Genomic DNA, 25,119 nt, shown 5'->3' with positions numbered 1-25,119 from the left:
CAATGGCACCAGGGATAAAGGACTCTGGTTAAATGCGTGTGGAGAAGGTGGACTTGCTTTCCTTAAGCGACCAGCAGCAGAGTAGGACAGTGTCCCATTTGGGAAGAAGAGATCAGAAAATATCTCAAAGGGAAAGGATGGCCCCTTTGGAGTGAATTCTGTGATAATGAGGAAACAGGACCCGGGAGTATAGGACATACTTGGTGGGAGAACCTGTCAGAAATCCGTAAGAGTTTAGGGAAAGCTCGCAAGCCGATGGCAATCGTATCCTGTCTGGCACAATTGCGAGGCACGGAGGAGGTCGTTCGGACACTCCGCAAAGAGATAGAAGCGAGACATCGAATGAGCAAGGTCGATGTTAGTGAGATCGACAGAGAGAATATAGATTTGAGAAGGAAGTTGGCAGCAAAGGACGGAGAGGTGGATGATGCCAAGTGGGCACACCAGTCTTGTCTAGCACATCTGAGCAGCTTCCAAACTCAATACGATAAGGCCTATCAGGACACGCAACGTGCAGTCCTGGTAAGAGAAGAGACAGAGAAACAGGTAGAGGCATTGCAAAGGCAGTGCAGCGATCTAAAGGCAGCGTTAAGAGCACTCCATGCTGCCACCACAGAGCACAGACAAAGCTCATTAGATCATGCGAAATGCAGGAAGCAGATTGCGGAACTGCAGTATTTGCTTTCAGTACAAAATGGGTTTCAGAGCACCTTTGGATCCCAATTAGATGAGGAAGGCGGCCCTGATTGGCAAGAATTAAATGAAACCGCGCATAGATATGTTCAGGGAACATGTGCGCAAGGAAAGCCCCAAAAGAGAAAAGCACCCCAACCCCCCACAGAGCAGATAGATCAGGCACCCATGAATCCAGTAACCACCCACTCAAGGAGACGCGGAATTCCTTTTCACCACCCCCTTAACCGTGACCCAATTACGGGACACGTACGAAAAGATCACACCGTTCCTCCCCACCTCAGACCCCCACCACTTCTTTGCTAGAGTGAAGCAGCAGGCAACCATGTACGGCCTGGATGAGCGTGAGCAAGTGAAACTCACAGTTTTAAGCCTAGACCCTTCGGTTGTAGCAGCCCTTCCTGACCCACAGAATGTAGGAGGAGGCACCCTTGCAGAGACGCACATGGCGATCTTAGATGCGATCGGCTACAACAGAGGTGACCCAGTAGAAGGCCTGAATAAGTGCAGGCAGAAGAAAACCGAACACACCACAGTGTTTGCTGGACGCCTGTGGATTCATTTTACAGCCGTTTTTGGAACCTTACACCGCGCCCATTTGCCCCAAGACAACATGGCCAAATGGACCCGCACCCTTATCTCCCATGCCACAGAGGCAGGACAAAAAGCCTGGACCAATTATGACCCCTTGGAAGAAGCGCACAACGAAAAATGGGTATTAAAAAGGTTGTCCCGCACCTGGGAGCAATCAGTCCAAAACAAACCCGCAATTAGGAAACCCGAAGAACAGCAGGCAGAGGCAGATATCCAAGCAATTAAAATGCACCAGAACCCCGCATGGGTGAACGAAGGCAGGAACAGCCCCCCACAGAAACCACAGGAGTGTTACAACTGTGGACAATTAGGACACTTTGCACGAGAATGCAATGCCCCACGAAAGCCACAGAGAGCCCAGCAGGCAGGCACTCTGAATAATAACAAGACAAAGCCCATACATAGTGTGAGTGCCCGTTCAGACCAGACAGACCTGAACGGAACTGACTGACGGTGTTCGGGCTCCCCCAGTTGGGTCTGCGAAACCCTTTGGGATAGGTCCGGCCGACCAGTCGTTGCAGCGAAAATACGGGGTCAGCCCATCAAATTTCTCTGGGACACAGGAGGTCCCGCACCACAATTAATTCCTCCACCATGTTCCAAAAGGACATGTGGCCCACTACAGCCACAATCACCCTCAGCGGCTTCACAGGCCACTCACAACAGGGACACATCACAGCCCCTGTACCCATTCAAATTGGCAATATTACCACAAAACACCCCATAGTTTTGGTCGATCTGGACCACACAGCAGAACACATTTTGGGCATTGACTTCATGAACTCCCACAACCTTTCAGTTGATCCAGTAAATCAATGTGTCTGGAAAATGACAAAGTCAGCAAGAGCCCCCGCAACGTTCACAGTCGATGAGTATGCTAATAAGATTAGCGCAGTCGGCGATATTTGGTTTGACCCGACCACGATTAGTGCAGACAAACAGGTTAGGACAGTTCTACAGAAGAACAGGACCGCATTTGCAAGTCATAAACATGACTGCGGCAGGATGGCTAGTTCGGTTCAAATAACAGGACCTGACCCTAGACCCCAGAAGCAATATGGATTTCCCCAAGAGGCAGAGGGAGAAATCTCAAAGGTTATCAATAGCTTATTAGAACAAGGCGTACTTAGATCAGTAGCCTCTACTAATAATGCCCCGATTTGGCCAGTGAGAAAGCCCGTTGGATCATGGCGACTGACCATCGATTACCGGGAACTCAACAAAGTCACCCCCGCAGTAGCCCCCACGGTAGCCACAAGTCCTGAGACCATGCTCAAACAGGGACTCAAACTCACGATATTTTACGGTTTTGGATATCAGTAACGGATTCTGGTCCACTCCATTGGCAAAGACGTGCCAGTACAAATTTGCCTTCACTTTTAAAAGGTCAGCAGTACACGTGGACATGCCTTCCACAAGGATTCCACAACTCCCCCTCCATTTTCCACCGACAGCTGGCTAATGGTTTATCAAAATGTTCTCGCCCCGAATGTCTGGTCCAGTATGTAGACGACTTATTACTGCAGACAGACACCAAGGCAGAGCACATCGCGCTTCTGGTTGAACTCTTGGAACTCCTACAGCAAATTGGATGCAAAGTGAACCCCAAGAAAGCCCAAATTTTGGAAAACAAAGTGGTATATTTGGGAACGATTATCATGCATGGTAAACGCGAGATCGAGCATAAAAGAATTGACTTGATTGTCAAATTGCCACTTCCTCAGAATGTTTCAGCCCTCCAGTCGTTTTTGGGACTGGTTGGCTACTGCCAAAACCATATTGATGGTTTCGCCACCAAGGCAGCACCCCTCTCAGAACTCCTAAAGAAAGGAGCCCCTTGGGAATGGCTTCCGCAGCACACGGATGCTGTAGATACTATAAAGCGCGCACTCATTGCAGCCCCCGCATTACAGGTTCCAGACCCGCTTTCTCCCTATGCTATAAAGATAGCTAGCACAGACCGCACCCTTACGGCCGTGCTCCTCCAGGAACGGCACGAACAGTTAAGACCCGTGGCTTACGCCTCCAGAGTTTTAGATCCTGTGGAGCAGGGATTTTCGGCCTGTGAAAGGCACCTGCTCGCAGTTTTCTGGGCAGTTCAATACTTCTCATACATCACCGGACTAAACCCCATCACAATCCTCAGGGAACACACCCCCACCCAACCTTTACTAGACGGACGACTCAAGGACGGTACAGTAAGCCAGATTAGAGCAGCCAGATGGACCCTTCTTTTGCAGGGACGGGACATCACTGTTAAAAGGACCAAGATCCACACTTTCCTAGCCGACAACCTTCAGTACCCAGGCACCCCCCACGAATGTGAAATCAACTCACCGCACCACAACACAGGCCCCTTTATTGCAAAAACACCCTCCAGAAAGATAGGTAGTTCACCCCAGAGCCCCCAGCACACAGACACATGCGCACCTTTGAGAATATATGTGGATGTTCTTCCACTGCATTACAGGATGCGGCATCTATGTTGAGGACGCGCAGGGACGCACCCTAGAAGAAATCTCCTTAAAACTGCCAGGTCACTTAGGCGCGCAGGCGGCAGAATTAGCAGCCATTGCGTACATTATAGATCACCCAGATTCCTTCCCCAGCCCAGCAGACATATACTCGGACAGCCTCTATGTCTGTAACAGCCTCACAGAATTCCTACCCCTGTGGAAAGCAAGAGGATTTGTTTCCGCGGACGGAAAACCCCTCCCTTCAGCCCCATTACTCCGGCACATTTTGGACAAAGCACAGGACAGGATATTTGGCATTATTAAAGTTCAAAGTCACCACCATTCCTCCCCACCTGGAAATGTAAAAGCCGACGCACTGGCTAAAGCAGGTTCCAGATATGGACATTTTTGGAACCCCCCCGCAAGCGCCCCAGTGAATGCAGTTCAGGTCTCACAGACTAATATCGAGGATTTAGTGCAGGCCCAGAAGCAAGACAGTAATCTCAGGGAGATTTTAAAAGGAAGCTTTCCAGCCCCATACGATAGGTTTAAAAATGCACTGACCACACATGACGGTGTGATCCTAAAAGACACCCTTTACATGGTTCCTGAACAGGACAGGAATTAGCTTGTTTGTTTGTTCCATGATAGTCATGGGCATCAGGGAATTGACCCCACTACAGCCCACCTCAGGCAGCTCTGTTGGTGGCCGAATTTAAAGGACGACGTCATGCACTATGTTGAAAATTGCCTTATCTGTGCCCAAAACAATCCGGACAGATACGCAAAGAAAGCTCAGCTTAGCCATACCCGCCCCGTTAATGGCCCCTGGACTAACCTCCAGATTGATTTTATAGGACCATTGCCCCCTAGCAGGAATGGTCACAAGTGCGTGTCAGTTGTCATAGACACGTTTACAAAATGGGTAGAAGCATTCCCATCTAGAACGACCACGGCAAAGACTACCGCGAAGATTTTAACACACCACATCTTTACGAGATGGGGACTCCCCCACAGCATTGAATCCGACCAAGGCTCCCATTTTACGGAACGTGTCATGAAGAACGTCCTCACGATATTTGGCATTACCCAAAAATTCCACATCGCATACCACCCCCAGTCCAGTTGTATTGTGGAGCGAATGAATCGGACCCTAAAGGCAACCCTCAGGAAAATGGTCCAACAAAACAGCATCACTTGGGATTCAGTCCTCCCTTTTGCATTAATGTTTTTACATAACACCGTTTCGACATCCACAGGATACACCCCCCACACACTCATGACCGGACGCCCCACGAAAGGCACAGAATTTTTATTAGGACTTGACTTGACCAGCCCCGAAGTGATGGCCCTCACACACAAGAACACAGTAAAACAATTAACAGAGAATGTAAAAACGACTCAGCTAGCAGCCGCAGTAAAATTAGGCACCAGGAAGAAATAGAGCAAGGCCTGTTTCGACAAGACAGTGCATGCGACTGAGTTTGAAGTAGGACACAGTATTATAGTATTTACAGTGCAGGACGAGGCCATTCGGCCCATCGGGTCTGCACCGGCTCTTGGAAAGAGCACCCTACCCAAGGTCGACACCTCCACCCTATCCCCATAACCCAGTAACCCCACCCAACACTAAGGGCAATTTAGGACTCTAAGGACAATTTAGCATGGCCAGTCCACCTAACCCGCACATCTTGTGGACTGTGGGAGGAAACCGGAGCACCCGGAGGAATCCCACGCACACACGGGGAGGATGTGCAGACTCCGCACAGAGTGACCCAAGCCGGAATCGAACCTGGGACCCTGGAGCGGTGAAGCAATTGTGCTATCCACAATGCTACCGTGCTTCCCAGCAGGTCATGCTCTCCATTTACAACCCCAGCACGCTCCTGTCACCAAAGTATTCGGGTCCGTACTCCGTTGCGGACAAAGTATGCCCCTCCGTGTGTAAAATTAAGTACCCCAACGGGAAGACCGCGTGGTTCCATATTAACCAGCTCAAGGCATATGGCTCGCAGTCAAACCACACACACCACGTCATGCTCGACGCAGCAAACCATGCCCCGCCCACAGCCCACGTATCCCCACCCTCCCCCAACACGCCCACCCCATCCACGGACTCGACCTAGACGCCACCCCCGAACTCTAGACTCCGCCCCAGCACGCCCACAGACAGCAGCAGCAGCGACTGTGACACAGGCAACAGCCACAGCACGCCTCCCTACCATCCCCATGCAACAGGATCCACACCCAGCGAATCTGAACACGATTCGAGTGATCCCTTCCTGATCACATTCCTCACCAAAGACCACCGCCCGACGATGACGACTCCGTCCCCACAGAATTAGATACAACTTTTTGGCACCGCGACAATTCATACAGGCTCGTCCGAAACGACGAGATGGACCCTAAGTCACACCATGCAGCTTTATCAACCCTCATCCATTCCAGAGTATGGCACCCGGGAGAAGAGGATGACTTTGAGTCTGAATCCCAAAACGAGAACCCCTTTGCGACCCTGTTCACAACTGATAACTGAGGTGCCCAGATGATGTTTTAAAGGAACCGCTTGGGAGAAACGATGTCCTTTCTGATGGAACCTGCAGCATGTTGGTCAATGTTTGTTCGTTAGTGTTATTGTTATGTGTTGTTTGTAAACTCGGAAGTTCCACGGCCACACGCCATATTTGTTGTCAGAAACCTGTGAAAACTTGCCAGCACGCTTATCGGCAGAAACCGCTGAGAGCTTGCCAGCCCCCGTTCATAACTGTTCTTCTGGTTTGATGGTAGAACCTTCACAGCAACCCCCCACGATGACTACATTTTTGCCCGTTCTTGCCAGTTGCTCAGGCAGTGGAGAAACGGCATTGGTCTCCGCCCTGCCTGAGGACCCCCCTCTGGTCAGCTACGCTCGGGTAGAGCACATACGGCATTGATTACCGTCCTACCCGGGGATTCCATCCAAATCTTACCCGCCGCGGGCCATACGCACCCCATTTCTGGCTCATTATGTTCAAAATTCTTTTGTTTGGTTTTGGCAACCTAGGATTGCTTCCCTATGCTATTTACATCCTCAAACACTGGGATGGTAAATCACACAGGCTGCGAGACGGCTCGCAGTACGGCAGTATTTTCTTAGATGTCTTGCCCGAATATTCAGTTAAAAAAAAAATGAGGGAGTCACAAATGGTGATCAATTATAAAGGGAAATTGGCACTAAAAGGCAGCAGACATGCTAACGTTCAAGATATTAAACAAGATAATAACAGAAACTATGCTTGATTTACAGAATTCCTGAAGCTCCAGGAAGAGAGAAGAGAAGAAAAGGAAGAGAAGAAAGAAGAGAACAATGAAGACGTCATACGTGTTTTTCGTTATTGTAATTTGTATTCGGTTACGCGCGACCGCGAACCCCCTGACCCCAAACCCCCCGGCCGTCAATGATTCACTTCCCCATAGCACCCAGAGCCCAGTGACAAGTAACAGCACACCATCATGGTGTGATAGGTTTATAACATGGTACTCCCTTTCATGCGTACTTGAATCCCTTTTAGTATTGGCGATATTCTGCAGCATCATGCAGACTATCCGCATGAGAAAATGGCGAAGGAGAGCCTAACACTCTCGCACCCCGGTATACAGGATGAGATCCCCTATCTTTGGTTTTCACCAGGCCCCCGAACCCCTTGATCTACAATAAAGGACATTCGTTCGGCATCATTTTGTGAATAAAGACAACTGAAAGATTGTACAAAGGGAAATGTGAATGCTGCTACTATTTTTGTATTAGGAAGTTAGTATGATTGGATGTTTAAGTGAGTGTAGTTTATGGAAGATAGTTAGAGGTTCCATTTTTTTAATGTTGTAATGCATGTCCCTGTTGTGACTTAGCGCCACTTAGAACTGTCAGTTAAAATTTTATTGCAGTTATGGTCAGTGTAGAGGCCATGGAAGAGTGCTCGCTGGGTCAGGAAGTGAAGACGCGGTAATGTGATCCTTCACGCTTCGTGTTAGGGATCACAAGAAGGGAGTGTAGACCACCCGAGTTGGCCACTTCCCGACTTAAAATGGAGATCCGCAAAGAATGCAGGGAAATTCAGTCAAGCCAGGAAAAACTAGCAGGTGCAAAGTTTCCTGTGTATTAGAACTTGCAGAAACCCAGACAGCACTGAAACCAACAGCCATCTGCATATTAATGAGCGATCCCCGGGAACAATTGAACCATTTAAAGTGAATAAAGCCAAGCCAGACTTCTCGGCGCCAGCAGGAGCCAAGACAAAGGAAGGCCAACGGACACTTAGGGACCGCACAGCGATCAGGGAATAGCTCCAGTATTGGAGAAATCGATCCAAGTGATCGGAACCTAGTCCAATCACTAGGAACCAGATACGGGGTCCGCCCCGAACGGCGCAAAGCCCCTGGGGACTATAAAGTAGAGTCCCCAAGTTCAATTCGTCCTTCTTGGCAGGGTCACTCAGCAGCTCGAAACAACCCTTGACAGTGACCTGCCTAGCTGCCGCATCAACCAAGTAAGTCTCCAGTCAACGCACGCTACGAGATAGGCGCTCCTAGCTACCAGTCCATACCAGCTTTGAATCCTGCAGACTCAGAATCGAACGAAAGGCCATTTTTGTTCCCCATACCTGGTGGGCCAGTTCCGAAGCTAAGTATAGGCCTTTTAGTGTTAGAGATAGTCTAGTAAGTAGAGTTTTATGCATGAGTAGTGATTGACTGTGCATAATAAATGTGTTTTGATTTGAATCTTACTAATTGGTGTGTTGAGTTATTGATCAGCACTTGAACCTCGTGGCGGTATCATAAAGATACCTAGCGACTCTAGAGCAAAGGTTATAGAAACAGATGAAATTAAGTAAAGACACAATGAGCAACGAATTAAGAGCCAACCAAAGTTAGCAACAGTTTAGCACAGGGCTAAATAGCTGGCTTTTAAAGCAGACCAAGGCAGGCCAGCAGCACGAGTTCAATTCCCGTACCAGCCTCCCCGAACAGGCGCCAGAATGTGGTGACTAGGGGATTTTCACAGTAACTTAATTTGAAGCCGACTTGCGACAATAAGCGATTTTCAGTTCATTTTTCATTTCATTTTTAAAAATAAGTTTGTGATCTGGATTGCACTTTTGAAAGGGCATGAAAGCAGATTCAACAGTAAAAATGAAAAGAGAAATGGATAAATACTTGAAGGAATGAAATATGTAGCACCATGAGAAAGAGCAAAGGAGAGGGATTATTTGGATAGCTGTGTCAAAGAGCCACCATAGGTGCGATGGGTTGACTGGCCTCCTTCCGTGCTGCATCATTATGATTCAACTGACTCCGTTGCCGCATTTGCAGATTTGATGACCCATGAGAAGTGGATGTACAAATTGGTCACTGTGCTAAAGAAACCGGTTTGCGGACATGGGTTCCCCTTGGATCAAAATGCATGAATGGACTGCAGCTGTCAAGAAGGCAGCTCACCAACAACTTCTCACGGGTAATAAATGCTAGCCTAGCCAGGAATCCCCACACCCGTGAGCAAATAAATAAATACAAAAATTAATATAAAACATGCCTTGTTTTATGTCTGGCTATGAACATGGACTTACAAATGCATTAAGACACGTAAAGAGCAACATACCTTCTGCATTCACAACTATAGTTCCAATCACACCTTTGTGAGATTGAATCCTCTTCAGAGTTTCCTCCACCTCACTCTGTAAACAAGAGAAAACAGATTAATACAAGGCAGCATTTGATCGAATGAAAGTTCTCACATTACAGTTCTTCCAAAGTGCAATGACTGGTAGACTAGTCATAAAAACCTGAAAATGGGAACCGTCAGGACGGACAAATGTTCTGGTTAAGGGCCTGGTCTAGCGAGTTCTACAACCTTGGTTAATGGTGAAGTTCTGAAATGACATTTCAGGTGGATGATGCTGAACTGAAATTGATCCAGCTTTCTAAAACGAGATGAACAAGTGTGAAAAAGGTACATAAAATGAGGGGAAAATGGAGGAAAAAAAATGAGGAGCAAAGGGCAAATAAAAAGAGGAACCAAAAAGAAATAAAGGCAATATGAGAGCAAGACTGGGGGGAAAGATTTGAGGGAGACACAAAAGTGAGGAGAGGGGACACCATTGGGGAATGTCAAAGAGGAGAAGCAAGTTCCACAAGAGATAAGTTGGCAGAAGGGAAAGACCTAGATTCAAGCTATCAGTGAATGAACAGCATGGATACCAGAGAAAATATATTGAGGCCAAAGGTGATATAAAACTTATAATTTCACATGAATACAAATAGTTCAAATCTTGGTCACCCTTTCTGTGAAAGACACTTATTTAAAATAAAGGGAGGGGGGGAGAAACACAATTCAGCCAACCCATACTGCACTAACATCAATGTTGATGGCTGTCTCTAAAATAGGTGAGAGATCAGGAAATAGGTTGTCCCACCAGTTTGAGTGGAAAATAGAAGGGAATTCAAACTACAAGAAACAAAAGAGAGGAAAATGAAAGTCCCTTAAGTATATCAGTGCTAAAATTCAATTTCCGGCAGCAGCCAATAATTCTATTCAACCCATCAAATATATGTGGAGATGGTGTTGTAGTAATGTCACTGGATTAGTAATCCAAAGACCCAGGCTAATGTTCTAGGGACACGAGTTCACATCTTACCATGGCAGCTGGTGGAAATTAAATTTGATCTGTTAACCTGGAATTGAAATCTCGTTGCTGTGATGGTGACCTTGAAGCAGTCAGGATTGTCATAAAAACCCATCTTGTTCACTAATATCCTTCAGGGGAGGAAATCTGCCATCCGTACCTGGTTCGGTCTACATGTGACTCCAGACCCACAGCAATGTGGTTGAACCTTAACTGCCTCTGTAACAGCCCAGCAAGCCACTCCATTTTAGATGCTCTCCACCCACCTTCTCAAAGGCTTTGCCAGTGACTCCTTAATCCCATGAAAGAATGTTTAAAAACAGTTGTCCTTTTTCTTTCCGATTTACAATATACGACCATACGCATGGTCTAAACATAACCTCTTGTGCTTCTAGCAGTGTCTTATTGTCTTGGAATCAAACATTTGTTCAAATAATTTTCCCAAGATCAAATTAATTCTCCATAAAACACTGACTCCATTCACCCACTGGCAATGCTTGGATTCAAAATGGTAGGAACAACGCACTTATAGGCCACATGAAACTGGCAGCTGGCTACATTATGAAGCCTGCTGTGCTACATGTAATGACAAAAGTACAAAATGTTACCAAATGTTTAAAGGGGTTAGCCAGCCAATCTGCCAGAAATATTTCGGTTTAGTGTGCATTCTTGGATCACTCAGATGCAAGCAATATAGTTTTCAGAGGCGATGCATAGGCATGATTGTTCATGGAGTAAATAGAGTAATAGATGCCTTTCAAACTTGCTCTTCCACAGCCAATGCATGAGTTTCTACTTGAAAATCCCTTAAAAGGTTGCAGATAAACTGAAAGAGGTAGGAGGTAGAGGTATCATCAATAGTAGAAAAAGGTTATAGCTCGGTCAGCATATGCTATTCGTAGCAGTTGTAAACAATGTAGGAGGGAGTGTGCAATTTAAAAAGGGTACGGTCCATTTAAAAAATAATAATTCCCATTGCCATCATCACCATGCCCAACTAAGGAGTCAGAGACACTTGATGCAGGGGCACTGACATTCCAATTTTCTATCTTCTACCAAGGCTCTTCACAATTTAGCACAAGATCAAAATTGGTAGTTAACAACCCATATTCTATTACACTGTAGAACAACAAAACAATAACTGGCAGGGGAAAACGTATTTGTCATATGACAGAATTATTAGCAGCAAAAAGAAACAAATGATCTCAAAAATCTGTAATATTGTATATTTCTTATTCATTAATGAACATGAGCATTGCTGGCAAGGTCAGCATTTATTTCCTGCCCCTCATTCTTTTGAGAAAGTGGTAGTGAGCACTGAACAGCTTGGCTACGGGCTCAGCTAGTTTTGGAGCATATCTTCAACATTATGGCCAATATGTTGTCTGGACTTGTAGCCTTTGCCATATCCAGCACGCTCAGCCATTTCTTGCGATCATATGGAGCAAATAGAACTCACTGAACTCTGACCTCAGGAGGGGGAGATGGATCATCCATTCAGCACCTCTGGCTGAAGATGTATTTTTCATTGCCATGCTGAGTTCTGCCATCATAGAGGATCAGTATGCTCGTTTCACTGTATACATCTTTCACAACTGGATGTGTCACGACTGCAGAGTTTTGATGTGATCCTTTGGTTGTGGGGTCTGTTGACAGCGTGTTGCATCTACTGTAGTCCTGTGCTGTAGCTTGCATTAGGTTGGCACCTAATTTTAGGTTTGTCTGTTATTGCTTCTAACATGCTCTCCACATTTCTCATTGAGCCATAGCCGATCCCTTATCTTGATAGCATTTGCAGGGCGAAGGGTTTGCTAGGCCACAAGGTTACAGGTTGTGGTGGCATACAGTGAGCTCACAGATGTCCAGTTTTGAGTTGCTTGGTTTGTTTTCAATCTATTTGATTTAGGACAGTAGTTGTGTCACACAACACAATGGAGATGTCTTCACTGTGAAGGCAGGATTTCACCTTCACAAGATCTGTGTGATGGTTACTCCTATCAAGCACGAGCATCACCATCACTACTGTGATGGTTACTCCTAGCAACAGAAGACTGTGTATCCATGAGATGCTGTGGGCCATCAACAGCAGCAGAATTGTAATCAACCAAATCTGTGTGGGCTGGCATATCCCTACTCGTGCATTACCACCAAACCAGGGGATCAACCCTGGCTCAATGAAGAGTTCAGGAGGGCATGCCAGGAACAACACCAGGCATACCTACAAATGAGGTATCAATCTAATGAAGCTACAACACAGGACTACTTGCATGCCACACAACATAAGCAGCAAGTGGAAGAATCAAAATCATAGAATTTGATAGGAAGTGGCAGACACTGCTAAGCAATTCCACAACCAACGGATCAGATCAAAGCTCTGCAGTTCTGCCACATCCAGCTGTGAACAGCGGTGGACAATTACACAACTCACTGGACGAGGAGGCTCCACAAATACTCCGTGCTCAATTATGCAGGGGCCCAGCACATCTGTACAAAAGATAAGGCCGAAGCATTCACAACTATTTTCAGGCAGAATGGATGATCCACCTTGGCCTACTACAGATGTCTCCAGGATTGCTGGAGCCAGTCTTCAGCCAATTCGATTCACTCCAAGTGATATCAAGAACCGGCTGAAGGCACTGGATACTGTAACAGCTATGTGCCCTGACAATATTCCAGCAAGTCTTGGTGACTTGTGCTCCAGAACGTGCTGTGCCTCTAGCCAAGCTGATCTAGTACAGCGACAACAACACTGGCAATATGGGAAATTGCCCAGGTATGTCCTGTACACAAGAAACAGGACAAATCCGACCAGGTCAATTACTGTCCCATCAATCTACTCTCAGTCTTCAGCAAAGTGATGGAAGGGGTCATCAACAGTGCTATCAAGCGGCACTTATTTTACAATAACCTACCCCCAGACTCGCAGTCTGGTTTCTGCCAAGGTCACTCAACTCCTGACCTCATTACAGCCTCGATTCAAACATGGAAGAAAGAGCTGAATTCCAGAGGTGAGAGTGACTGCCCTTGAAATCAAGGCAGCATTTGACAGAGTATGGCATCAAGGAGTCCTTGCAAAACTGGAGTCAATGGGAATCAGGAGGAAAGCTCTCCGCTGGTTGGAGTAATACCCGGCACAAACGAAGAAGCTTATAGTGGTTGGAGGTCGATCATCTCAGTTCCAGGGCACCACTGCAGGAGCTCCTCAGGGGAGGGTCCTATGCCCAATCATCTTCAGCTGCTTCATCATATGGTCAGAAGTGGGGATGTTTGCAGGTGACTGCACAATATTCAGCAACATTCGCAACTCCTCAGATACTGAAGCAGTTCATACCCAAATGCAGCAGGACCTGGACAATATCCAGGTTTCGGCTGACAAGTGACAACTAACTTTTGCACTATAAGTGCCAGGCAATGACCATCTCCAACATTCAATGGCATTACCATCGCTGAATCCACTACCATCAACATCCTGAGGGTTACCATTAACCACAAATTTAATTGGACTAGCCATATAAAAACTGTGGCTACCAGAGTAGATCAATGGCTAGGAATCATGCAGCGAGTAACACACGCCCTGACTCTCCAGATCCTGTCCCCCACCTACAAATCACAAGTCAGGAGTGTATTGAAATATTCTTCACTTGCTTGGATGAGTGCAGTTCCAACAACACACAAGAAGCTCGACACCATCCAGGACAAAACAGCCCGCTTGATTGCCACTCCTTCCAAAAATGTTCAATCCCTCCACCATTGATGAACAGTGTCAGACGTGTACACTATCAACAAGATGCACTGCAGGAACTCACCAAGATTCTTTAGGCAGCACCTTCCAAACCCACGACCACTATATATAAAGATAAGGTACGAGTTCTAGCTTTTTGAAAAAAAACCATAAATATATACCCAGTAGAAATTTATTCAAGGTTAAGAGTCTTTTAACTAAAGCAGTGGCAGGAGATGGGGGGGGGTGTAGTCCTGTGTGTTGTACTGCCTGAAGCATATGGGAATTCGTACACTCTCCTTGCTGTCTGGATGACTACATGTGCAGGAAGTGTCAACTCTCTGACGAACTTGTGCTCTGGTTTTGGAGCTTGAGCGGCAGCTGGAGGTGCATCCGCGAGTCTGAGAGTTATGTGGCTAGCACGCGTGTCGATGCAGTTACCCCGCAGCTTAGGAAAGTGCAGTCAGAAGGGAGGCAGACAGGGAGTTACAAAAGTCCCCGGGTAGCTCTCACCCAAGAACAATTATTTTGCGGTGGAAAATGGTGGGAGTGACGGTTCTTCTGGGGAGTGGAGCCAGGGCAAGTTCACAGCACTGTGGGTGGCTCAGCTGCACAAAGGGTGGACGGGGAGGGGGGAACAGCAAGAATGCAAGAGCAATAGTGGTAAGAGACTCCATACTGAGGGGTATGGACAGGCGTTTCTGCAGCCACAGACGTGACTCCAGGATGGTGTGTTGCCTCCTTGGTGCCTGGGTCAGGGGTATCATTGAACGGCTACACAGCATACTGAAGGGGGAGGGCGAACAGACCGAGGCCGTGGTTCACACTGGTACCAATGACATTGGTAGAAAGAGGGATGCAGTCCTGCAACAAAATTTAGGGAGAAGTGCAGCAGATAGAAAAGGAGGTCCTCAAAGGTTGCCATGTGCCAATGAGTATAGGAAGAGGATGACAGAGCAGATCAATGCATAGCTGAAGAGATGGTGTACGGGGGAGGGCTTTAGACCCTAGAGCACTGGGTTTCTGGGGAAGGTGGGACCTGTATAAATTGGATGGATTGCACCTGAACTGAACGGAACTCACAACATAGAACATTATAGCGCAGTACAGGCCCTTCGGCCCTCGATGTTGCGCCGGCCTGTGAAACCACTCTAATGCCCATCTACACTATTCACTTATCATCCATAGGTCTATCCAATGACCATTTGAATGCCCTTAGTGTTGGCGAGTCCACTACTGTTGGAGGCAGGGCATTCCATGCCCTTACTACTCTCTGAGTAAAGAACCTACCTCTGACATCTGTCCTATATCTATCTCCCCTCAATTTAAAGCTATGTCCCCTCGTGCTAGACATCACTATCCGAGGAAGAAGGCTCTCACTGTCCACCCTATCCAATCCCCATATCATCTTGTATGCCTCAATTAAGTCACCTCTTAACCTTCTTCTCTCTAACGAAAACAGCCTCATGTCCCTCAGCCTTTCCTCATAAGATCTTCCCTCCATACCAGGCAACATTCTGGTAAATCTCCTCTGCACCCTTTCCAATGCTTCCACATCCTTCCTATAATGCGGCGACCAGAATTGCACGCAATACTCCAAATGCGGCCGCACCAGAGTTTTGTACAGCTGCAACATGATCTCATGGCTCCGAAACTCAATCCCTCTACCAATAAAAGCTAACACACCATGTGCCTTCTTAACAACCCTCTCAACCTGGGTGGCAACTTTCAGGGACCTATGTACATGGACACCGAGATCTCTCTGCTCATCCACACTGCCAAGAATCTTACCATTAGCCCAGTGCTCTGTCTTCCTGTTAAGAAAAACGGGACCCATGTAAAGTACTCGAACTATAGCGTTTCCAGTCAATATTTGGAAAGTTAAAGTCCCCCATAACAACTACCCTGTTGCTTTCGCTCCTATCCAGAATCACCTTTACAATCCTTTCCTCTACACCTCTGGAACTTTTCGGAGGCCTAGAGAAAACCCCTAACAGGGTGACCTCTCCTTTCCTGTTTCTAACCTCAGCCCATACTACCTCAGTAGACGAGTCCTCATCAAACGTCCTTTCTGCCACCGTAATACTGTCCTTGACGAACAATGCCACCCCTCCCCCTCTTTTACCACCCTCCCTGAGCTTACTGAAATAGCTAAACCCCGGCACCTGCAACAACCATTCCTGTCCCTGCTCTATCCATGTCTCCGAAATGGCCACAACATCGAAGTCCCATGTACCAACCCATGCCGCAAGTTCACCCACCATATTCCGGATACTCATGGCATTGAAAAAGACACACTTTAAACCACCTTCCTGCCTGCCGGTACACTCCTGCAACTTTGAAACCTTACTCACAACCTCACTACTCTCAACCTCCTGCATACTGGAGCTACAATTCAGGTTCCCAAGCCCCTGCTGAACTAGTTTAAACCCTCCCGAAGAGCATTAGCAAATTTCCCCCCCAGGATATTGGTACCCCTCTGGTCCAGGTGTAGACCGTCCTGTTTGTAGAGGTCCCACCGACCCCAGAATGGGCCCCAATTATCCAGAAATCTGAAACCCTCCCTCCTGCACCATCCCTGTAGCCACGTGTTCAACTCCCCTCTCTCCCTATTCCTCGTCTTGCTAGCATGTGGCACGGGTAACAACCCAGAGATAATAACTCTGTTTGTCCTAGATCTAAGTTTCCACCCTAGCTCCCTGAATTCCTGCCTTACATCCCTATCCCTTTTCCTACCTCTGTCGTTGGTACCTATGTGGACCACGACTTGGGGCTGCTCCCCCTCCCCCTCAAGGATCCTGAAAACATAATCCAAGACATCACAGACCCTGGCACCTGGGAGGCAACACACAAACCGCGAGTCTCTCTCGTTCCCTCAGAATCTCCTATCTATCCCCCTAACTATGGAGTCTCCACTGACTAATGCTCTGCTCCTCTCCCCCCTGACCTTCTGAGCAACAGGGACAGGCTCTGTGCCAGAGACCTGTACCCCATGACTCACCCCTGGTAAGTCGTCCCCCTCAACAGTATCCAAAGCGGTATACTTGTTACTAAGGGGAACGACCACAGGGGATCCCAGTACTGACTGCTTCCTCCCAGCCCCTCTCACCGTATCCCATCTATCTGTTTTCTTCGGAGTAACTACATCCCTGAAGCTTCTATCTATGACCATCTCTGCCTCCCGAATGATCCGAAGTTCATCCAGCTCCAGCTCCAGTTCCCTAATGCGGTTTCTGAGGAGCTGGAGATGGGTGCACTTCCCACAGATGAAATCAGCAGGGACACTGACGTCGTCCCTCACCTCAAACATTCTGCAGGAGGAACATTGCATGACCTTCCCCGCCATCCCCTCTAGATAAAAAAAGAAAAAGAGCTTACCTGTTATTCACTCCCCTTCTCAGCAAGCACTCACTCAGCAACCTCTGCACCCCGCACGATAACACCCGAGGGAAAATAAAAGAAAAACTACTTACCAGTCACCAGCCAATCCCTTACCTGCAGGCTGTGACGTCACGGTTCAACTTCTTTCTACTTCTACCTGCCCTCGAGCCTTCCTCTTGATCTTTACAGCGGTTGTTTGTTTGTTTTTGGTTAGAGGAGGGGGTAGGGAGGGAAACACTGAACCTCGTGAGGAGTTTCGCTCGTCCTGTTGGGTGGGTGGGGGTTAAAGTAATTGGGTAGGAGAATCGGATATGAAGTGGAGGCTGAATAGGGGGGGAGATGTACAGCCAAATATAAAAGAAAAAACAAGTCAGTCTGGAAGGCAGAGAGATTATAGACAAGTAAAGGCACAAGGGAGTAGTATAGTAAGGCTGTGTGGCAATTAATTAATGCAAGGTGGCTTACGAGTAAGGCAGATGAATTGAGGGTGCTAATTAACACATGGGAATATTAATCGTTTATTGTCACAAGTAGGTTTCAATTGAGTTACTGTGAAAAGCCCCTAGTCGCCACATTCCGGCGCCTGTTCGGGGAGGCCGGTACGGGTTTGAACTCGCGCTGCTGGCCTTGGTCTGCATTACAAGCCAGCTGTTTAGCCGACTGTGCTAAACCAACCCCTATATGACATTAGTGCTGTCACAGATACATGGTTGAAGGTGTCAATTACTCCAGTATGGAGGGATGGTTTCTTAAAAGGTTCCTCAAATGGGGCCAAATCTGTTGAACTTATAAACAAAAAGGAGCAATCATTTTGCTGGGAGCGTACTATAGGCCCCCAAACAGTCAGGGAGAGACAGAAGGGAAGATGTATTGGCAGATCTCAGAGAAATATAGAAATAATAGGGTAATAATAGGGGATTTCAACTCCCCAATATTAACTGGGACAATCAAAGTGTGAAAGGCTTAAGAGGGCGGAATTCTTAAAATGATCAGGAGAGCTTTTTATGCCAGTACATAAAATGTCCTACAAAAGAAGCTGGGCAAGTGGTAGCAGTTTCAGTGGGGGATCATTTTGGTGAAAGTGACCATAACACGGTAGGATTTAAGGTAATTATAGAAAGGGACAAAGATGGACTGGAAATAAAGGTTCTGAATTGGGGGAAGGCCAATTTAAATTGGATATGACAGGATCTGGCCAAAGTAGACTGGGATCAGCTACTTGTAAGAAAATCTACATCAAGTAGTGGGATTCATTCAAAAAAGAAAGAGAGAGAGTACAGGACAACATGTTCCCGTAAAGGTGAAGGGTGGGAGCAACAAGTTCAGAGAACCCTGATGTCAAGGAATATCCAGGGTTGGGCAAGGAAAAAAGGGGAGGCTTATGGCAGATACTGAGGGCTCAAAACAGCAGAAGCCCGAGGGGAGTACAGAAAGTACAGTAAATAAATTAGGAGATTGGATTGGATTTGTTTATTGTCACGTGTACTGAGGTACAGTGAAAAGTATTTTTCTGCGAGCAGCTCAACAGATCATTAAGTACATGAGAAGAAAAGGGAATAAAAGAAAATACATAATAGGGCAACACAACATATACAATGTAACTGCATAAGCACCGGCATCGGATGAAGCATACAGGGTGCAGTGTTAGTGAAGTCAGTCCATAAGAGGGTCATTTAGGAGTCTGGTAACAGCGGGGAAGAAGCTGTTTTTGAGTCTGTTCATGTGTGTTCTCAGACTTCTGTATCTCCTGCCCGATGGAAGAAGTTAGAAGAGTGAGTAAGCCGGGTGGGAGGGATCTTTGATTATGCTGCCCGCTTTTCCCAGGCAGTGGGAGGTGTAGATGGAGTCAATGGATGGGAGGCAGGTTCGTGTGATGGACTGGGCGGTGTTCACGATTCTCTGAAGTTTCTTGCGGTCCTGGGCCAAGCAGTTGCCATACCAGGCTGTGATGCAGCCAGATAGGAGAGCGAAGAGGGGCATGAAAAAACACTGCCAGGTAAAATAAAGGAAAATCCAAAGGTATCTTATAAGTATATTAAGGGCAAGAGGATGACCACAAAAAGAATAGGGTTCATTAGGAACCAACATGCTAATCTGTGTGGAGAGCCAGAAGATGTAGGTGAGGTTTGCATCTGTGTTCGCGATGGAGAAGGGCGATGTAGAAATCAGGGAGGGGGGCTGGGATGTACTTGAACAAATTAACATCAAGAGGGAGGAGATATTAAGTTTTAGTGGGCTTAAAAATTGATAAAACCCTAGGCCCAGATGAGATGTATCCCAGGATGTTGTGGGAGGTAAGGGAGGAGATTGCAGAGGCTCTGACAATAATTTTTAAAACTTCTCTGGCCATAGAAGAGATTGTAGAGGACTGGAGGACAGTTAATTTGATACCATTATTCAAGAGGGTGATAGAGATAAACCAGGAAATTACAGGCCAATGAGTCTACCTTCAGTGGTAGCGAAACTATTAGAAACAATTCTGAGACAGAATTAATGTCCACTTGGGGAGGCAAGGCTAAATCAAGGATAGTCAGCGTGGCTTTCTCTAAGGGAGATCATGTCTTACAAATTTGATTGAATTTATCAAGGTGACTAGGTGTGTAGGTAAGGGTAGTGCAGTTGATGTAGCACAGTGGTTAGCACTGTTGCTTCACAGTGCCAGGGACCCGGGTTCGATTCTCACTTGGTCACTGTCTGTGGGGAGTCTGCGCGTTCACCCGGTGTCTGCGTGGGTTTCCTCTGGGTGCACCGGTTTCCTCCCGCAAGTCCCAAAAGATGGGTTTGTCAGGTGAATTGGACATTCTGAATTCTCCCTCTGTGTACCCGAACAGGCGCCGGAGTGTGGAGACTCGGGGATTTTCACAGTAACTTCATTGCAGTGTTAATGTAAGCCTACTTGTGACACTAATAAAGATTATTATGTCCTTTACGGAAGGAGAAGTGCCACCCGTACTGGTTTGGCTTACAATAATGTGGTTGACTCTTTAACTGTTCTCATTTTTTGGCCTCTGAAATGGTCCAGCAAGGCACTCAGTACAAGGACTGGGCAACAAATGCTGGCTTGCCAGTAATGCGCACATTTCATTAAATATATTTTTAAAAATTGAGATTACTAGATTGTTTCTAGCCTAATGATGAGAGATTGAGTAGAATATAGATAGCAGAATTAGTCCATTCGGCCCATCATGTCTGCTCCGTCATTGAATCATGTCTGATATGTTTCTCATCCCCATTCTCCTGCCTTCTCCCCATAACCGCTGATCCCCAAATTAATCAAGAACCTATCTCTCTCTGTCTTAAAGACACTCAGTGACTTGGCCACCACAGCCTTCTGCGGCAATGAGTTCCACAGATTTACCACCTCTGGCTGAAGAATTCCCTCCTCACCTCAGTTTTAAAGGATCGTCCCTTCAATCTGAGGCTGTGGCCTCGGGTTCTAGTTTCTCAAACTGGTGGAAACATCCTCTCCATGTCAATTGTATCTCGGTCTAGCAGTATTCTGTAAGTTTCAATAAGATCCCCCCATATCCCCTAAACTCCATTGAGTACAAACATAGAACATAGTGCAGAAGGAGGCCATTCGGCCCATCAAGTCTGCACCGACCCACTCAAGCCCTCACTTCCACCCTATCCCTGTAACCCAATAACCCCTCCCAACCTTTTTATTTGGTCACTAAGGCCAATTTATCATGGCCAATCCATCTAACCTGCACGTCTTTGGACTGATCCAGAGACCTCAACCACTCCTCATATGTCAAGTCTTTCATTCCGGGAATCATTCCTGTGAACCTCCTCTGGACCATCACCAAGGCCAGCACATCCTTCCCTCGATACGGGGCCCAAAACTGCTCACAATATTCTAAATGGGGTCTGACCAAAAGTCTGATACAGCCTCAGCAGTACATATCTGCTCTTGTATTCTAGCCCTCGCGACATGAATGCTAACATTGCATTTGCCTTCCTAACTGCCAACTGAACCTGCACATTAACTTTAGGAGAATCTTGAACAAGAACTCCTAAGTCCCTTTGTGCTCCTGATTACGAAGCGTTCTCTCATTTAGAAAATAGCCTACGCTTCTATTCTTCCTACCAACATATATAATCTCACATTTTCCACATTGTATTCTATCTGCCACTTCTTTGCCCACTCTCCTAGCTTGTCCAAGTCCTTCTGCAACCTTCCTGCTTCCTCAATACTACCTGTCCCTACATGTCTTAGTATCATCTGCAAATGTGTTAGGAAGAACAAGAACCATGGAAAATTAAGATTCTGAAGGGGTTTGAAAGGTAGAATGCGGCAAGGCTTTTCCTTTCTCCCCTGGTTGGAGAGACTAGAACTAGGGGGCATTGGTTCAGATTATTTAAGACAGAGATAAAGGGATAAGACTAGCTGCGATTCTTTGGAATTCTCTATACCAGAAAGTTGTGGGTGCTCAAATGGAAAACTGGGCAAAGATCAGCCATGATCTTTGGCATGGCAGGCTTGAGGGATCATATGACCTACTCCTGTAGCTATTTATGTTATGCTATTTTTAAAGCCTACTTGGGACAATAAAGGTTATTATTAGATTATTATTTGTTCATAGGATTACTTAGCATTTTGATACAAGAACACTGAGAAACACTTTTGTCAATACACAAATGCTGCTTTTAGATCAGTACCACAAATTACTCCAATCAGCAATGACCATCACTCAACCCTGAAATGACTCAGTTCACCAGAAACAGTGCATAAATGAAATGCCAATGCCTGTAATCAGACGCCGGTGTTGGACTGGGGTGGATACAGTAAAACGTCTTACAACACAAGGCTAAAGTCCAACAGGTTTGTTGTGAGTCACCTGACAAAGGAGCTGCGCTCCGAAAGCTAGTGATTCGAAACAAACCTGTTGGACTTTAACCTGGTATTGTAAGACTTCCTACTGTAGAAAAGAAGAAATCTGGACAGAAGCACACAGATTTTTTTTTGAAAGGGTAATTAGGCATCGCAGTTTTAAAATACTGAACCTAAAAGGAAAACAGCCCGAATTGTCAAAAAGCAGGAATAAAAAAAAATGTTTCACCAATCCCACCTCCTCCAACCATTTTCAATGATTTAAACAGATTAATTGTTAAGGGCTTCATTTCAATGAACCCTTAAAAAGCCGTTTCAGAAAAAACAGAAATCACAACGAGAGCAATAACGTAACAGCAAAATACCGAGGATGTGGAAATCTGAACAAAACAGAGAAAGTGCTGGAAAGCATCAGGTCAAGCTGCATTGGGGGGCAAGGCGGGGAGAAGAAAGAGAGAGAACAAGAGATAACGTTTTGGGTCCCACCATGCTGCCCCAGAGAGGGCAGCATGGTGGTGCAGTGGTTAGCACTGCTGCCTCACGGCACCAAGGACCCAGGTTCGATTCCGGCCCCGTTTGCGTGGGTCTCACCCCCACAACTCAAAAAGATGTGCTGGGTAGGTGAATTGGCCATGCTAAAATTGCTCCTTAATTGGAAAAAAAAATAATTGGGTACTCTAAATTTATCCAAAAAAAAAATCCTTCTTCTAAGCTCTGAAGGTCACCTGGACCCGAAACGTCAACTCTTGTTCTTGCTATGGTGGGAGTGCAGCGAAGGTTTACCAGGCTGATTCCTGGAATGGCGGGACTGTCATATGAGGGGAGACTAAATCGGTTAGGATTATATTCATTGGAGCTCAGAAGAGTGAGTGGGGATCTCATAGAAACTTACAAAATTCTAACAGGATTAGACAGGGTGGATTCAGAAAGAATGTTCCTGATGGTGGGGGAGTCCAGAACTATAAGACATGGGAGCAGAATTAGGTAATTTGGCCTATCAAGTCTGCTCTGCCATTCAATCATGGCTGATATGTTTCTCATCCCCATTCTCCTGCTCTCTAGCTGAAGAAATTCCTCCTCATCTCAGTTTTAAAGGATCATCTCTTCAGTATGAGGCTGTGGCTTCGGGTTATAGTTTTTCCGACTAGTGGAAACATCCTCTCCACATCCACTCTATCTAGGCCTCTCAGTATCCTGTAAGTTTCAATAAGATGCCCCCTCATCCTTCTAAACTCCAATGACCCAGAGACATCAACCGTTCCTCATATGACAAGCTCTTCATTCCAGGGATCATTCTTGTGAACCTCCTCTGGACCCATTCCAAGGCCAGCACACCTTCCTTAGATAGGGAGCCCAAAATTGCTCACGATACTCCTAATGGGGTCTGAACAGAGCCTTATACAGCCTCAGTAGTGCAGCCCTGCTCTTGTATTCTAGCCCTCTCACCCTGAATGCTAAAACTAGGGGTCATCGTTTGAGGATAAGGGGTAAATCTTTCGGGACTGAGGTGAGGAGAATTTTCTTCATCCAAAGCATTGTGGATAGCACAATTGCTTCACAGCTCCAGGGTCCCAGGTTCGATTCCGGCTTGGGTCACTGTCTGTGCGGAGTCTGCACATCCTCCACGTGTGTGCGTGGGTTTCCTCTGGGTGCTCCGGTTTCCTCCCACAGTCCAAAGATGTGCAGGTTAGGTGGATTGGCCATGATAAATTGCCCTTAGTGTCCAAAATTGCCCTTAGTGTTGGGTGGGGTTACTGGGTTATGGGGATAGGGTGGAGGTGTGGACCTTGGGTAGGGCGCTCTTTCCAAGAGCCGGTGCAGACTCGATGGGCCGAATGGCCTCCTTCTGCACTGTAAATTCTATGAAAGAGTGGTGAATCTGTGGAATTCGCTACCACAGAAAGTAGCTGAGGCCAAAACACTGAGTGACTTCAAGAAGGAATTAGATAAAGCTCTTAGGCCTAAAGGGATCAAGGGATTATGGGGTGAAGGCTGGAACAGAGTATTGAACTTGATGATCAGCCATGATCATAATGAATGGCGGATAAGGCTCGAAGGGCCGAATGGTCTCTTCCTACTTCTACTTTCAGTGTTTCGATGTATGTGTGTCCCCCCTTCCCCCCCAATGCAGACAGACCTGCTGATGCTTCCCTAGCACTTTCTGTTTTCAATCACTCGGAGTGCTAGCTATAGAAAAGCGACGAGACAGGTCGGGTTCGCACGGACACGGCATGAAAAGAAACGCCGGCTTGAAGCCAACCCGAGGCCCTGACTCACTGTTACCCGTCCGGCCCAGAGTCCCCGATCCTGACCTGGGAGGAGGACGAATTGGCACTCACGCACCGTTAAACCCCCATCAATCTATACCACCCTTAATTAATAACCATATATATTCCCTCTGTTTTTGTTTACCATCGTCTCCTTGCCAAGTCCCAGCCGCGAACGACACCACGACTAACAACGGCTGGTTGCTAGGCGGACCCGGAAGTGCCTCTTGACCCAGAAGCAGTTGCCTGCAGACAAGGCTGGGGTGAGGAGGAAGGTCAGCGGTGCTCAGAGTTGAACTGTACCTCGAGTGGACTGTCCAGGCCACCGCCAGTGTCCCCTTGCAAAAGCTCCCAGGACTAATCACAGGGTTATATTTACTTCGACAAATCCAAGCTGAACATGTAGGATCGAGGGTGGGTGCAGAAAGGAGGAGAGGGGAGGCAGGATCATGACTCCAGTTACAGAGTAGTTAGGTTTGGGACAAAATTGAAATCATGAACAATTGATCTGCTG

General features: G+C 46.8%; 1 protein-coding gene across 1 annotated transcript in view; it reads right to left on the bottom strand.

The window, feature by feature from the left end:
* LOC140430382 (dynein light chain roadblock-type 2) overlaps positions 1-24,912 on the bottom strand; it is a 42,577-nt gene extending 17,665 nt beyond the window's left edge. The window contains exons 1-2 of the mRNA XM_072517841.1: positions 24,751-24,912; positions 9,379-9,454 (exon numbers count right to left, since the gene is read on the bottom strand). Of these exons, the coding sequence (XP_072373942.1) occupies positions 9,379-9,454; positions 24,751-24,753 (79 nt within the window). The 5' untranslated portion in view covers positions 24,754-24,912. The remainder of the gene's footprint in view (positions 1-9,378; positions 9,455-24,750) is intronic.
* Positions 24,913-25,119: the final 207 nt, after the last annotated feature.

The sequence above is a fragment of the Scyliorhinus torazame genome, chromosome 10 (genome assembly GCF_047496885.1).
Source record: "Scyliorhinus torazame isolate Kashiwa2021f chromosome 10, sScyTor2.1, whole genome shotgun sequence".
NCBI lineage: Eukaryota > Metazoa > Chordata > Chondrichthyes > Carcharhiniformes > Scyliorhinidae > Scyliorhinus > Scyliorhinus torazame.
Note: the sequence above shows the minus strand (reverse complement) of the source record. Positions and strands in the feature narration are given on the sequence as shown.